A 12804-nucleotide genomic window follows, 5' to 3' on the forward strand; every position below is an offset into this window, starting at 1 on the left:
TTGCAAGTGGCAGGATTTCCTTATTTTTTAAGGTTGAATAATATTCTCTTGTGTGTGTGTATATATACACCACATTTTCTTTATGCATTCATCCACTGATGGATATTTAGGTTGTTTTCATGTCTTGGCTATTGTGAATAATGCTGCAATGAACACGGGAGTACAGATAACTGCTTAAGATAGTTACTGAATTTCCTCTGAATATATACCCAGAAGTGGGGTTGCTGGATTATATGGTAGTTCTATCTTTAATTTTTTGAGGAACCTTCCATGACAGTAGGCTTCCATACTGTTTTCCATAGAGGCTGTACCAATTTGCATTTCCATCAACAGTTGCACATGGGTTCTCTTTCTCCATATTCTTGCCGGCACTTGTTATCTCTTGTCTTTTTGATAATAGCCATTCTAAACAGGTGTGAGGTGATAGCTCCTTGTGCTTTTGATTTGTGTTTCCTTGATGATTAGTGGCGTTGAGCATCTTTTCATGTGCATGTTGGTCATTCGTATGTCTTCTTTGGAAAAATGTCTGTTCAGGACTTTCGCACACTTTTAAATTGGGTTGTTTGAACTTTTGATGTTGAACTGGAAGATTTCCTTATATATTTTGGATACTAATCAATTGGGGAGTATCGACACTAACAGTATGAGTCTTCCAACTATGAATATGATATTTATTTATCTATATTTTCTTCAATATGACTCATTGACATTGATGTTTTGTAGTTTATATCATGCAAATATGCATATATTTTATTAGATTTATGTCCAAGTGGTTTATGTTCATTAGTATTATTGTAAATGACAGCATTTTAAAAATTTCATTTTTCAATTATTCATTGCTAGTATATAAAAGGCCATTCTTTTGTATATTGTGATCCTATGAAACCTATTCATTCTAGTAACTTTTTTGTAGATTCCTTATGATTGTCTACCTAGATGATCACGTGTTCTGTGAATAGAGGCAGTTTTATTTCCCTCTTTTCAATCTGTGTGCCTTTTAAATGTCCTTTTGTTGCCCTAGGCACTGGGTAGGCGCTCTAGGACGGTGGTGAACAGCGGCCGTGAGACTGAACATCCCTGCCTTGTTTCTCAGGGGGCGAGCATTCAGTCTGTCACCATGAAGTGTGATGTTAGCTATAGTTTTTTTTTTTTAAATCCTGGGGAAATTCTCTTCAATTCCTAGTTTGGTTAAGGGTTTTATCACAAATAGATGTTTCAGGGGCCGGCCCGGTGGCGCAGTGGTTAAGTTCACATGTTCTGCTTTGGCGGCCCGGGGTTTGCCGCTTCAGATCCTGGGTGCGGACATGACACCGCTTGTCAAGCCATGCTGTGGCCGGCATCCCACATATAAAGTAGAGGAAGATGGGCACGGATGTTAGCTCAGGGCCAGTCTTCCTCAGCCAAAAGAGGAGGATTGGCAGCAGATGTTAGCTCAGGTCTAATCTTCCTCAAAAAGAAACAAAAACAAAAAAGACCAAATAGATATTTCAAATACTTTTCCCGCATCTATTGAGAGGCTGTAAATTCTTGAGATAGGCAACCCAAACTTTTAAAATAAAAGAACAGACAATTAAATAGAGTTAAAACAGAAGAGAGGTGATGATTAAGATGAGAACTTAACATGCCGAGAAATGTATGGAGAGAGGAGTGCTGAAATGTTCAAATATCGTTGAGGATTTCTCTCTTGCGTCTTTTAATTCTACCAGTTTTTATTTTGAAGTGCTATTGTTAGTTGCATTCACGTTTAGTATTGTTATGTTTTCTTGGCGAATTAACTTCTTTTTTTTTCTTATTTATTTATTTATTGAGGAAACATGGGTTAATAACATATAAATTTCAGGTGTGCAGCATTATATTTCGATTTCTGTGCAGACTACATCATGTTCACCACCCAAAGATTAACTATTCTTTACGTCCCTCTTTCTCTGATAATACTTCTTGTTCTGAAATCTACTTTGTCTGATATTAGTATAGCCACTCCAGCTTTCTTTTGATTAGTGATATATGTATATCACTATCACTGTATGAAATCTTTTACCTTTTATCTACATATTTCTTTATATTTAAAGTGGTTTTTTGGTAGTCAGCATATAGTTAGATCTTCTTTTCTATTTACTTTTAAAAATTGGTTTATTCAGCTCATTTATATTTGATACAACTGTTGATGTGTTATATTAAAATCTAACATTTCGACTGGAATTTTTAGACGCTTCATTAGTGCTGTACAGGACTCTCATGTGGGACAGGGCTGTGGTGTTGATCTCAGACATTAAAAAAATGGAGGGATTGTCTAGAAGTTTCCAGAAATATTGAATGCATTTTGACATAATTGTCTTTGGATGAGGCATTGATATCACTATTATCAGAGTTCAAGAAAAGACCATGAGTCCATCTGTCACAAGCAGATGGAAAACGACAAAACATAATCTTTAGGAATACAATATCCATGATTTATTAAGATGGAGAAGACAATTAAACAAATGCCTTCCACACGTAACTAAGGAAAACAAGTAAGTGAAGGGAAGTGTAGATTCAGAGTGATTATGGAAGACAAGGCATAATGGAATAGATGCATCCCAGGAAACTGTTGCCCACCGACTATCAGCAATTATATACATTATGAATTTGAGAATTTAACACTAGAGAATTGAATTCTTAAATGGATTCATGGGTCCCAGTGTAGTTCAGGATAAAGTTTAAACCAGTCTGTAATAAAATGAGAACAAACTGGGATAATGCAATGATATTCAAAGAAATCTGAATGAATTTAGTTAAGAATCTGTCCTTTTTCCTAATATGTCATATGTACACATTTTTTGGTGGTAAAATTTCTTTCACTTTTGAAATGATGGTGACATTTAATGATAAATTGTTGATAAGTGATGGTGATAACTGACAAACTTTTGTAAATCAAAAAATATTTAAAAACATTTCCTAATGTAGGAAGTCCAGGACTAGAAGAATCATAACAGAGGTCAACATATGAGAACAAATTGTATGAAGGACAAGTATGTACAAGCTTCTGTGTATGATATTTTCCTTTTTTTAAAAGATTTTATTTATTTATTTTTAAAGATTTTATTTTTTTTTCCTTTTTCTCCCCAAAACCCTCTGGTACATAGTTGTATATCCTTAGTTGTGGGTCCTTCTAGTTGTGCTATGTGGGATGCCACCTCAGCATGGCTTGATGAGTGGTGCCATGTCCGCGCCCAGGATTCGAACTGGCAAAACCCTGGGCCGCCAAAGTGGAGCGTGCGAACTTAACCCTCGGCCACGGGGCCGGCCCCTGTGTGTGATATTTTCTGTTTGTTTTCAAGTTTTATTGTTTGATTTTGGTTTATGTATCATTAAAGTAAACTTACTGTGTATGTAATTATAATTAATTGAAAAAATTGTGTGGTCAACATTCGTCACCATAGTCTTCATATAAACTAGGATCTATTTACGTACTCTTATGTAAGAAAGGTGAGAATGTTCATAACATAATACTGAATATACTATGTATCAAAAACTTGTGGGATATTGCTAAAACTGTGTGTAGAGGGACATTTATACCTTTAAAGTGCTCATATTTGAAATTTTCTTAAGGCTAAAAATAAGACAGATAAACATCACCTAACAAACAAAAAGGAAAAGCATATTAAAAATGAAAAAGTAGAAATAAAACATTATAGCCTACACTTAGGTGAATTTTATGGCATGTGAAACTGCCTGTAAAGCAAGTAGAGATGAGGACATTAATGAAGATATTATTAAATAAGTGAAAACTAAACTAAAAGTTAATAAAGAAAACTTGGTTGTTATAAAGACGAATCAAATTAATAAGTGAATAGTGAGACATCAAGAAAAAAGAGAAAAGAAACAAATAATGTCAGAAATGAAAAAGGAGACACCACTACAGTTAAAAGCCTTGAGAAGAAGACTTTACAAATTATTTTAGGTCGATATATTTGAAAATCTTAACAAAATGGGAAAAATAGTAAAAGCAGAAATACAAAAGTGGACTAAAGGAAATAGAGAATTGGAATTGTCCTTAACTCATAATTTATACACTTCCTGTAAAGAGAGGTTGAATCTCAGTTGATTCTGCCAAACATTTAATAAATAACATGAGACGCTCTTAAATAAGCAGGAAAAGAGAGAATATTGCCAAATTGATTTTGTGTTGAGTTTTTAAAATTCAAATAAACTTTAAACTTTAGAATAGTTTTAGATTTATAGAAAAGTTACAAAGGATACAGAGAGCTCCTGTATGCTCCTCACTCAGTTTCCCCTTTTGTCAACATCTCATATTAGCACAATGCATTTGGCACAGCTGAGTACATTGCTGTTGACTGAGCTCGGCTCTTATCCTAACTTCAGCAGTTTTTCCTTAATTTCGTGTTCCAGGAGCCCATCCATGTTATCACATTACCTTTAGTTGGCATATCTTCCTCTGGTCTGTGACACTTTCTAAGAAGTTTCTGGTTTTTGATGAATTTGACAGTTTTGAGAAGTACTGCTCAGATATTTTGCAGAATGCCGCTCAATTTGGTGTTTCTGATATTTTTCGCATTGTTAGTCTGGGGTTATCGGGTTTTGGGAGGAAGACAGTAGAGGAGAAGTGCCAATCTCATCATGTCATATCACATGTTCACGCTATCAACATGATTTCTCCATAAATTGAGAAACATGATTTTATCAAGCTTATCCAGTATAAAGTTACCTTTTTGCTCCTTTCCATACTCTACTCTTTGGAAGCAAGTCACTAAGCACAGCCCACATTCAAGAGAGGGAGTGAAGCTCCGCCTCCTTCAGGCAGGAGCATCTACATAATTACTGGGAATTCTTCTGTACGGAAAATCTGTCTCTTCTAATCAATTCCTTCATTCATTTCAGTATGGACTCATGAACATTAATTTCTAGGTTGTATTTTAATCCAATATTATGTTACTTATTTTATTGTTCAAGTTGTCCCAACTTTGGTCATTCAAAGCTCTTTCAGAGTGACTTCTGTGTCCCCTTAACATGCCCCATTCTTCTAATTTTTAAAGCATTTCCCTATTTTCTAGCACTACAATATGCTTTAAGCTCATCTTGTATATTCCTTGCCCCAGCCTTAGAATAGGAGATAAGAGGGTAATGAAGAGAACACATGTTACAAATAGGTGAATGTTACAGTAGTGAAATGATGTAAGAAGCAAAACTGCAAACTGTGAAATGTAGTTGGAAAAGAAATTTTTCATGTTAATCATATCCAAAAGATAGATCTCTAAGAATTAGGTGGAGTATATACATGGATTTTCATTATGTCGTCTTGCATATCAAGAGAGCAATAAAATCTCATACAGTACTGCAATTCAGATCAATGCCTAGGTCCCTTATGTTTCCTCCAAACTCCAAATGACCCCAATCACCAAAGGAAGGTATTGCTAGTGGTAACATAAAGCAACAACAACAAAGAAACAACTAAAAGTCTACGTTTATGTCTATCTGTGCCTTATACAGTGATCTCCACAATAGTGGAATCCTATTCGTCTCTATTTTTCCAGCTCATTCCTTCACTAAAGAAATTCACTAAAGAAATTAGGCTTCCCTATAGTTCAATTTTGGGTATTCCATTCTTTTTTTTTCTTTCTTCTTCTCTCCAAAGCCCCCAGTACGTAGTTGTATATCCTAGTTGTCGGTCCCTCTGGCTCTGCTATGTGGGACGCCGCCCCAGCATGGCTTGGTGAGCAGTACTAGGTCCCCACCCAGGATCCGAACCAGCGAAGTCCTGGGCTGCTGAATCGTGGTGTGCAAACTTGACCACTTGGCTGTGGGGCCGGCCCCAGTATTTTATTCTTAGATCAAACAAAGTGCATGTATATTCTCCTGAAATGTCCTGTCTTTTCTAATTTCCTTCCATTTTTAAATTTCATTCTATTTATTCAAATCGCCTTCCCTACTAATACTCATTTGTTGAAATCCTACACATTTCATAAGGCACTACTTTAATCCTAAACTCACTCACCAATTTTCCCCAATTACTCAGCATCACCCTTTCCCGAATTACATGTCAACTTCCCTGAGTTTCTTGTTCCAGTCTTCCATGCTATAGATTTTTTAGTGCACTGTCTACATCCCTTCTTCGGGGGGAGGTTCTGAGCTGTCTTATCAATTTGTCACTTGGTATATTGAGTGTTTGCTCTTTGGTTAAAGAACAAATGAGTCAGAAAACTGGCAATGAGCTTTATTTAGAATATGCTTTAAGGTCAGTTCTGGGGATCAAGGAACCAGAAGGGAGAAGATGTGAATCACTTCACCTTAGTTTATTGGAATAGCTTGAGAAGTAAATGAACGGAAAATTATACTTGATTTATGTAGAATTTGCCTTGGGGCTTAAAAAATTGTCTACATTTATATCTTCATCTTGAGGCAAAGTTATTGCATATGTCATTGGCTTTGGACGTGTTGGCTTTGTAATTTTTTTACGTGCTTCCAGTTCCAAGATATTGAGGCAACAGTATCTCCCATTTTCACATAGCACTTGACGTATTTCAGTTATTTTGCATATTTTCCTGCAGTGTCCTCGTATATATTCACCCCAGCATTTCTTAAGTTGTTCGGTTACTGTGTACATAAAGAACAATAAGCCAAGGTCAGTGTCTGAGACTAAGAGGTAACTTTGGTCATGGGGAAGGCAGAGGATGTTGGTAGGGATTAGGTGTATGGGAGACCCGGAAGGCATAGACCCATAATATCCCACAGAAGATTCTCCAAGAGGGTAAACCTCAGTGTTTATGGCTAACTGATCACTCATATTTAGTTTCTCTTAGGTTTGGGGCTTTCATCCAACATCTGATAGATGCCACCAAGAGCATCAGATCTTATTTGAGAAAATAAAGGAGCTGAATTCTTGATTTCAGGATTGGAGCTATGCTTTATCTGGGAACCTAAGCAAATCTGCCTCCATTTGAATGCTCCCAGGGCACTACTTCCTACCACTCCCCCACCTTAAGGCCAGGGAATCATAATTTGTTACTATGTTTTTATTTCTAAGTCAAACTATGCTCTTGGGTTCGTACTCACTACCATGGTCAAGAATGACTTCCTTGCTGTCCAGTCAGGTATTTTTTCCCTTCAATAATCTTCCTCCCCTATTAATTCTCAGTATTGCACATTTGTGCTAACGCAGATCTGCCTTTGGCTTCTATGTCATCCCAATAGTCTTGGATTTAAACAAGTCCCACTATGACTCCTCATTCTCTCTCCACCTGCAGAGGCAAGAATTCTTCCAATGTTCAGTCCTAGACTTTTGCTCGCCTTGATATATATTCTTTCCTTTAGTGATCTGAAAATACTTTCAATGATCTAAGAGTTAGGATGTTCAAATTTTGGCTTCTGGGCTTGCACTACCCTCTGGGATAGACTTCAGAGGATGAAGACTAAGAACAAAGATGCTGCCTCTAACCCCAGTTTCTAGAACTCCTTTGACGCTTAGGAGTTTAGGGGGCCAGGGATAGACTATTATTATTTTTATAATAAGGGACAAATATAAGAGATCTGGTTTCAAAAGGGGAAAGAAAACTAATTTTTAAGTTCTTGGTATGTGCCAAGCCCTATGCCAGCTGTTTCACAAATGTTCTATCATTTAGTAAATCTCCCGTGAGCCAGGTGTCATTATCTCCACAAATGAGGACATTGAGGCTCAGAGAGTCTTAGCTATTTATCCAAAGTTGATAAACTAATAGACATTGGAGACATATTTCTCAACCTGACTTTAAAGTTTGTGCTTCTTCCACACTGAAGTATAAGAGACTAAAATATATATATCAGAGTGGAAGAGAATATGGCTGGGTCCCAGAGGAAAAACTGTATCCAAATAAATAAGGGCATCCCTAGATATTGATCTTATTCCACCCTATAAGGAAACCTTCCCAGAGGAAGTTAGGACCTCTTTTCACCCCTGCGAGGGCTCCTTTGTAAGAACAGGGACATGGTAAAAGGCCTCAGCAAGAGGGAATTTCCGATTACACTGGCTAGACTTCTGCTATCCTTAGGGGCCCTATCTCCTCCTACTCTGAATAAGAAATTCCCTTGGGTTCTTGGAAATAATCCATCCCACTGTCGATTTGGGTGAGCCTCTGGAAGGCTCGGGATTACCTGTGGACTTGTGGAATAGCAGAATTGCAAGCATCAAGAGGAGCCGCATGGCCAGGCTTCCCAAAGGAGGTGGCAGCTAAAGCTCTTGGTTCAGTGAATTGCACACCATGTCACCTTCCTCAGAGACTTGGATTCTTATGCACTGAAGCAGAACAGAGGGTATGCTACGAAGTGTGCCTCCAAACTTCTGAACTGTGGACTCCGCATCATGTGGGCAGGCACAGGAAATTTGAGGTTACCCACTTTGCCCCCACACGGAAGTCAGAGACACAGCATGTTCCATCCCAAAAACCTGATGCCATTTTGTAGGCTGTAGATTGCTGGTGAGAGGAATCTGGGCTTTCTCTACTTTGGCTGTCTGCCCGGCTAGACCAAGGTAGCCATGTACTCACTTCTAAGAATGAATATAAATGATGAAAATTATTTATTTACTGCATTCAGCTAAGTCTAGGATCTTTCAACGTTGTGTCTATCACTTCAGTCGGTCCAAATGGTAGCTGAGTTTCATCCCCACATCCTAGGTAAATTTACTTGCTCACAGATAAGCAATGTACAACGATGGAAGAATAGCAGAATGACTATAAAAAAAGTTTCTTAGAGACAGTAAAATGGGGAGAAAAGACAGAGATGACGTAGCATAAGACATTATCCTAGAAGACTATAATAGTGAGAGTTTCTTTCCTCTTAGTGTAGAGAACCCTTTAGTCAATTTATATTCCCTTTCTTTCTTTCTTTCTTTTTTTTTTGGTGAGGAAAATTCGCTTTGAGCTATCTGCCGCTAATCTTCTTTTTTTGCTTGAGGAAGATTAGCACTGAGCTAACATCTCTGCCAATTTTCCTCTATTTTGTATGTGGGTCACTGTCACAGCATGGCTTGACAAACAGTGTAGGTCTGCACCCAGGATCCGGGCCTGTGAACCCAGGCCGCCGAAGTGGAGCATGTCAGACTTAACCACTACACCACAGGGCCGGCCCCGTCAATTTGTATTCTCTCTGTTCTGCTCTCTGGGAAGATTTCCCTTCCCAACTGAGCTCATTGGTCGTATCTTGGAGGAGGTTGGGGGAGAATTCTTCTGGGGGCTGTGCTACTTTAGCAACTTATTTCCTATCAGCGCAGGTTTAGGAAACTATAGGAATGATTTTTATTACTCAGGCTTTGATTTCTATGGCATTATAACTCTTTTGAAAGACTAACAGACTTTCCTTTGAATTTCTTTCAGATATTTTCATCTCGAAGACCAATCCAGAATCATGGCAATTCATTTTAGATCCCAACCAGGACACAGGTATCTATAGAATAAGCTTTTGGGGATGATACCATCTCTATAGTCCTTAGCTTAACAACCTCTCACTCAGGCTCTGGCTGTAAGCAATTCAACACAATAGCCTCTGGACAGTGTAGACGAACTAATGGAGACATCAGGGTGGGGCTGATAAGTTGATGTTTGAGTTTTGAAGATGAAGAGTTTACATTAACAAAATGCATTGTTTGTGCAACAGAGAGAACATTATGTATCTGACTTGCACTGTCTTCTTCACCTACCCCTTGAGTAGAAAACTCACATTCTTCTGTCCCGCAGATACCATTAAGACTACATCTTAGAAAAAATGGCATCTCTCTACTTTCGCTTCAGTGAGGTGTGTGTGTACTCGCACGTACACATGCGTGTGTGTATGTGTATGTCATTTCTGTCCCCTGCTACCAGAGAGGTCCCCTAGATTGAGCCCATAGAGAACAGCATCTTCTTTTCCCCCCAAGTCCTCTTAGGGCTAAACATGAGGTGTTCCCATGAGCAAGATGGAATGAATAAAGAGCCTGATGTTTCTTAGTGAGGAAAAAATCACTAATCAGCCCTCATTAAGTCTAAGGACCTCAAAGTCCCCTGGGATTTTTAAAAGTACAAGTTGTTTTAATGTACTACTTATAAAAGGACATAAGTGCGATAAATTTCTGGATAACTCACCCACCAAGTTTTATTGAGTTGAGGAGTTAGGAGAGCAAATTATTTGTTTATTTAAATGGGTCAGCCAGGGAAGTTGTGTTTGTTTGAAAGATTTTTGCTTTCTTTTTCTTTTTATGTTGATTAAAAACAGTATTTTAAAAAATAGTTTTATTGTGTAACATGCACATTATTAACAAGAATCAGGAAGTACAAAAACAAAGAGAGGAAAGGATATAACCAGCAGCATTCCTATCGAAAGAAAACATCTAGAAACATGTTGTATACCATTCTAAACTTTTCCTTTAACAGAATGAAAATAGCTTTATTGTTCAACCCAAATATCTGCTTATGGGATTTTCCTGATTAACAGGAAGGATGTAGTAAAACTGTCTGAAACTTCCACAAATCGCATGGTTTTTGAAAGTCCTTCTAACCTCTGCTGGTTCCGGAGATGTTTACATTCAGAAGGATACCCTGGCCTTCAGAATTCTGTCTTCATATGCTAACTCTGACTTGCACCAAATCCACTCTCCCTGATGTAAAACTCTTCCTTAACTGTCAATAAAAATAAAATCACAACTTCTTGGCATTTTGGAATTTACCAAAATTTATACAAGAGTTTGGGAAGGAGGGTTACTGAGGAGGCAATTACTTGGCAGCAACACAAGTAACTTTCAAAAGGACTGGAAGACATCATTGATCTTAAATGAAATTTCTTCATCCCACTCATGATGGGTTCTCTTGGCTTTACCTAATCTGAGCTTCTCATTAGCGCACTGGATTTTTAAGCTATTTTCCCTTTTCCCTCTCTTCTACTCAAACATTCTTTTCAAGATTGCCCCCAAGCTCTTTTGTATATTGTGGAATAGTTTTTAGTGTCTACTGGCTGTATGAATACTTCCTTGGAGTTAATTCCTACAAGCTGATTTGGTGGATGAATGGAAAAGTACATTCCTAAGACTTTTGGCAAATATTGTCAATTTGGTTTTCAGAATGGTTGTACAAATTTCACAATCTATCTATAGTTGGGAGGGTGTTTTTTCTTAGCCTCCTTACCAACACTCAACGTTATTATTTCTTTTTCTTTTTCCTGTTTCTTTTAGACTTTTTCAGGGCAGATTTTAATGGCTAAATTTGTTCAGATAAGTCAGAGTGGAGAACTCCTGCCAAAGGGTGTCAGTGTGTCTCAACTTCATTAATTCTCCATGACACCATCTTATGTATGCTCAAGCCAATTCTGAGGCAGCAACTAGACTAGGACTAGAATGAGTGCTTTCACACTTCCATTCAAGTTCTAGCCAGAGCAATTAGGCAAGAAAAAGAAATAAAAGGCATCCAAATTGGAAAGGAAGAAGTAAGACTATCTGTTCACAGATGACATAATTTTATATGTGGAAAACCCTAAATAATTCACAAAATACTGTTAGAGATAATAAATGAATTCAGCCTAGTTGCAGATACAAAATATATGCATAAAAATCATTTGCATTTCTGTACACTTGCAATGAATTATTTGCAAAGGAAATTAAGAAAATAAATCCATTTACAATAGTATATAAAAATATTTAGTAACAAATTTAACAAAGTAGGTGTAGGTCTTGTATCCTGAAAACTCCAAAACATTGCTGAAGAATAACTAAAGAAGTACAAAGACATTTGTGTTCATGAATTAGAAAGCAGTATTGTTAAGATGTCACTATTACCCAAAGAAATCTACAGATTTATTGCAAATTCTATCCAAATCCCAATGGAGTTTTTTCCCCCCAGAAATGTGAAAACTCATGCTAAAATTCTTAGGAAATGTTAAGGGATCCTGAAGAAGGAAAACAATCTCAAAGAACGAAGTTGGAAGACTCATATTTCTCAGTTTCAAAACTTATTGCAAAGCCACAGTAATCAAAACCATGTGGTCCTGGCTTAAGGATAGACATATAGACTAATGGAAAAGAATTAAGAGTCCAGAAACAAAATGTCTCATCTATGGTCCACTTATTTTTGACAAGAGTGCCAAGACCATTCAACGGGGAAAGAGTGGTCTCTTCAACAAATGGTGCTGGAAGAACTGGATATCCACATACAAAAGAATGAAGCTGGACCCTTATCTTGTACCGTTTACAAATATTAGCGCAAAAGTCACCAAAAACCTAATGTAACAGGTGAACCTATAAACCTCTTAGCAGAAAATTTTATGACCTTGAATTTGGCAATGGTTTTTCAAATATACATCAAAAGTATAGGCAACAAAAGAAAAAGATAAATTTGACTTCATCAAAAGTAAAAACTTCTATGTGTCAAAGAGCACTATCAAGAAAATGAACAAACACCTCTGGAATGGGAGAAAATATTTGCCAGTCACACACCTGATAAGAGTTTATCAAGAATATATAAAGAACTACAACTCAACAACAAAAAGACAAACAACCCAATTTAAAAATGGACAAATGACTTGAAGGAAGTAATGTCTTGAAAGAAATGTCTCCAAAGAGGATATACGAATGGCCAATAAGCACACAAAAGCATCCTCAACATTTTTAGTTAGGAGGGAAATACAAATCAAAACCAAAATGAGGTACCACTTCATATCTACTAGTATAGTTCGAATTTTAAGAAAGGAAAATAACAAGCATTGGTGATGATGTGGGGAAATTGGAACCTTTGCACTTTGTTGATTGGAATGTAAAATTGTGCAGTCTCTGTGGAAAACAGTGTGGTGCTTCCTCAAAAAGTTAAACATGGA

General features: G+C 37.2%; 1 protein-coding gene across 1 annotated transcript; it reads right to left on the reverse strand.

Annotated features, from left to right (window-relative positions):
* Positions 1-6196: 6196 nt before the first annotated feature.
* DEFB127 (defensin beta 127) lies at positions 6197-8335 on the reverse strand. Its single transcript, XM_005604740.2, has 2 exons — positions 8125-8335; positions 6197-6591 (listed from the first exon to the last, which is right to left on the reverse strand). Exons 1-2 carry the CDS (start codon positions 8171-8173, stop codon positions 6338-6340), a joined length of 303 nt encoding a protein of 100 aa, XP_005604797.1. The 5' UTR covers positions 8174-8335; the 3' UTR covers positions 6197-6337.
* Positions 8336-12804: the final 4469 nt, after the last annotated feature.

This window comes from Equus caballus, chromosome 22 (genome assembly GCF_041296265.1).
Source record: "Equus caballus isolate H_3958 breed thoroughbred chromosome 22, TB-T2T, whole genome shotgun sequence".
In the NCBI taxonomy this organism is placed as follows: Eukaryota; Metazoa; Chordata; class Mammalia; order Perissodactyla; family Equidae; genus Equus; species Equus caballus.

Bases quoted from the DNA above. Each gene is read 5' to 3' on its own strand.
- DEFB127 (XM_005604740.2), bottom strand. From the start codon at position 8,173: ATGCGGCTCCTCTTGATGCTTGCAATTCTGCTATTCCACAAGTCCACA. The intron at 6,592-8,124 runs GTAATCCCGAGC...TTATGTACACAG, and splicing joins GCTATTCCACAAGTCCACAG to TAACCGAACAACTTAAGAAA.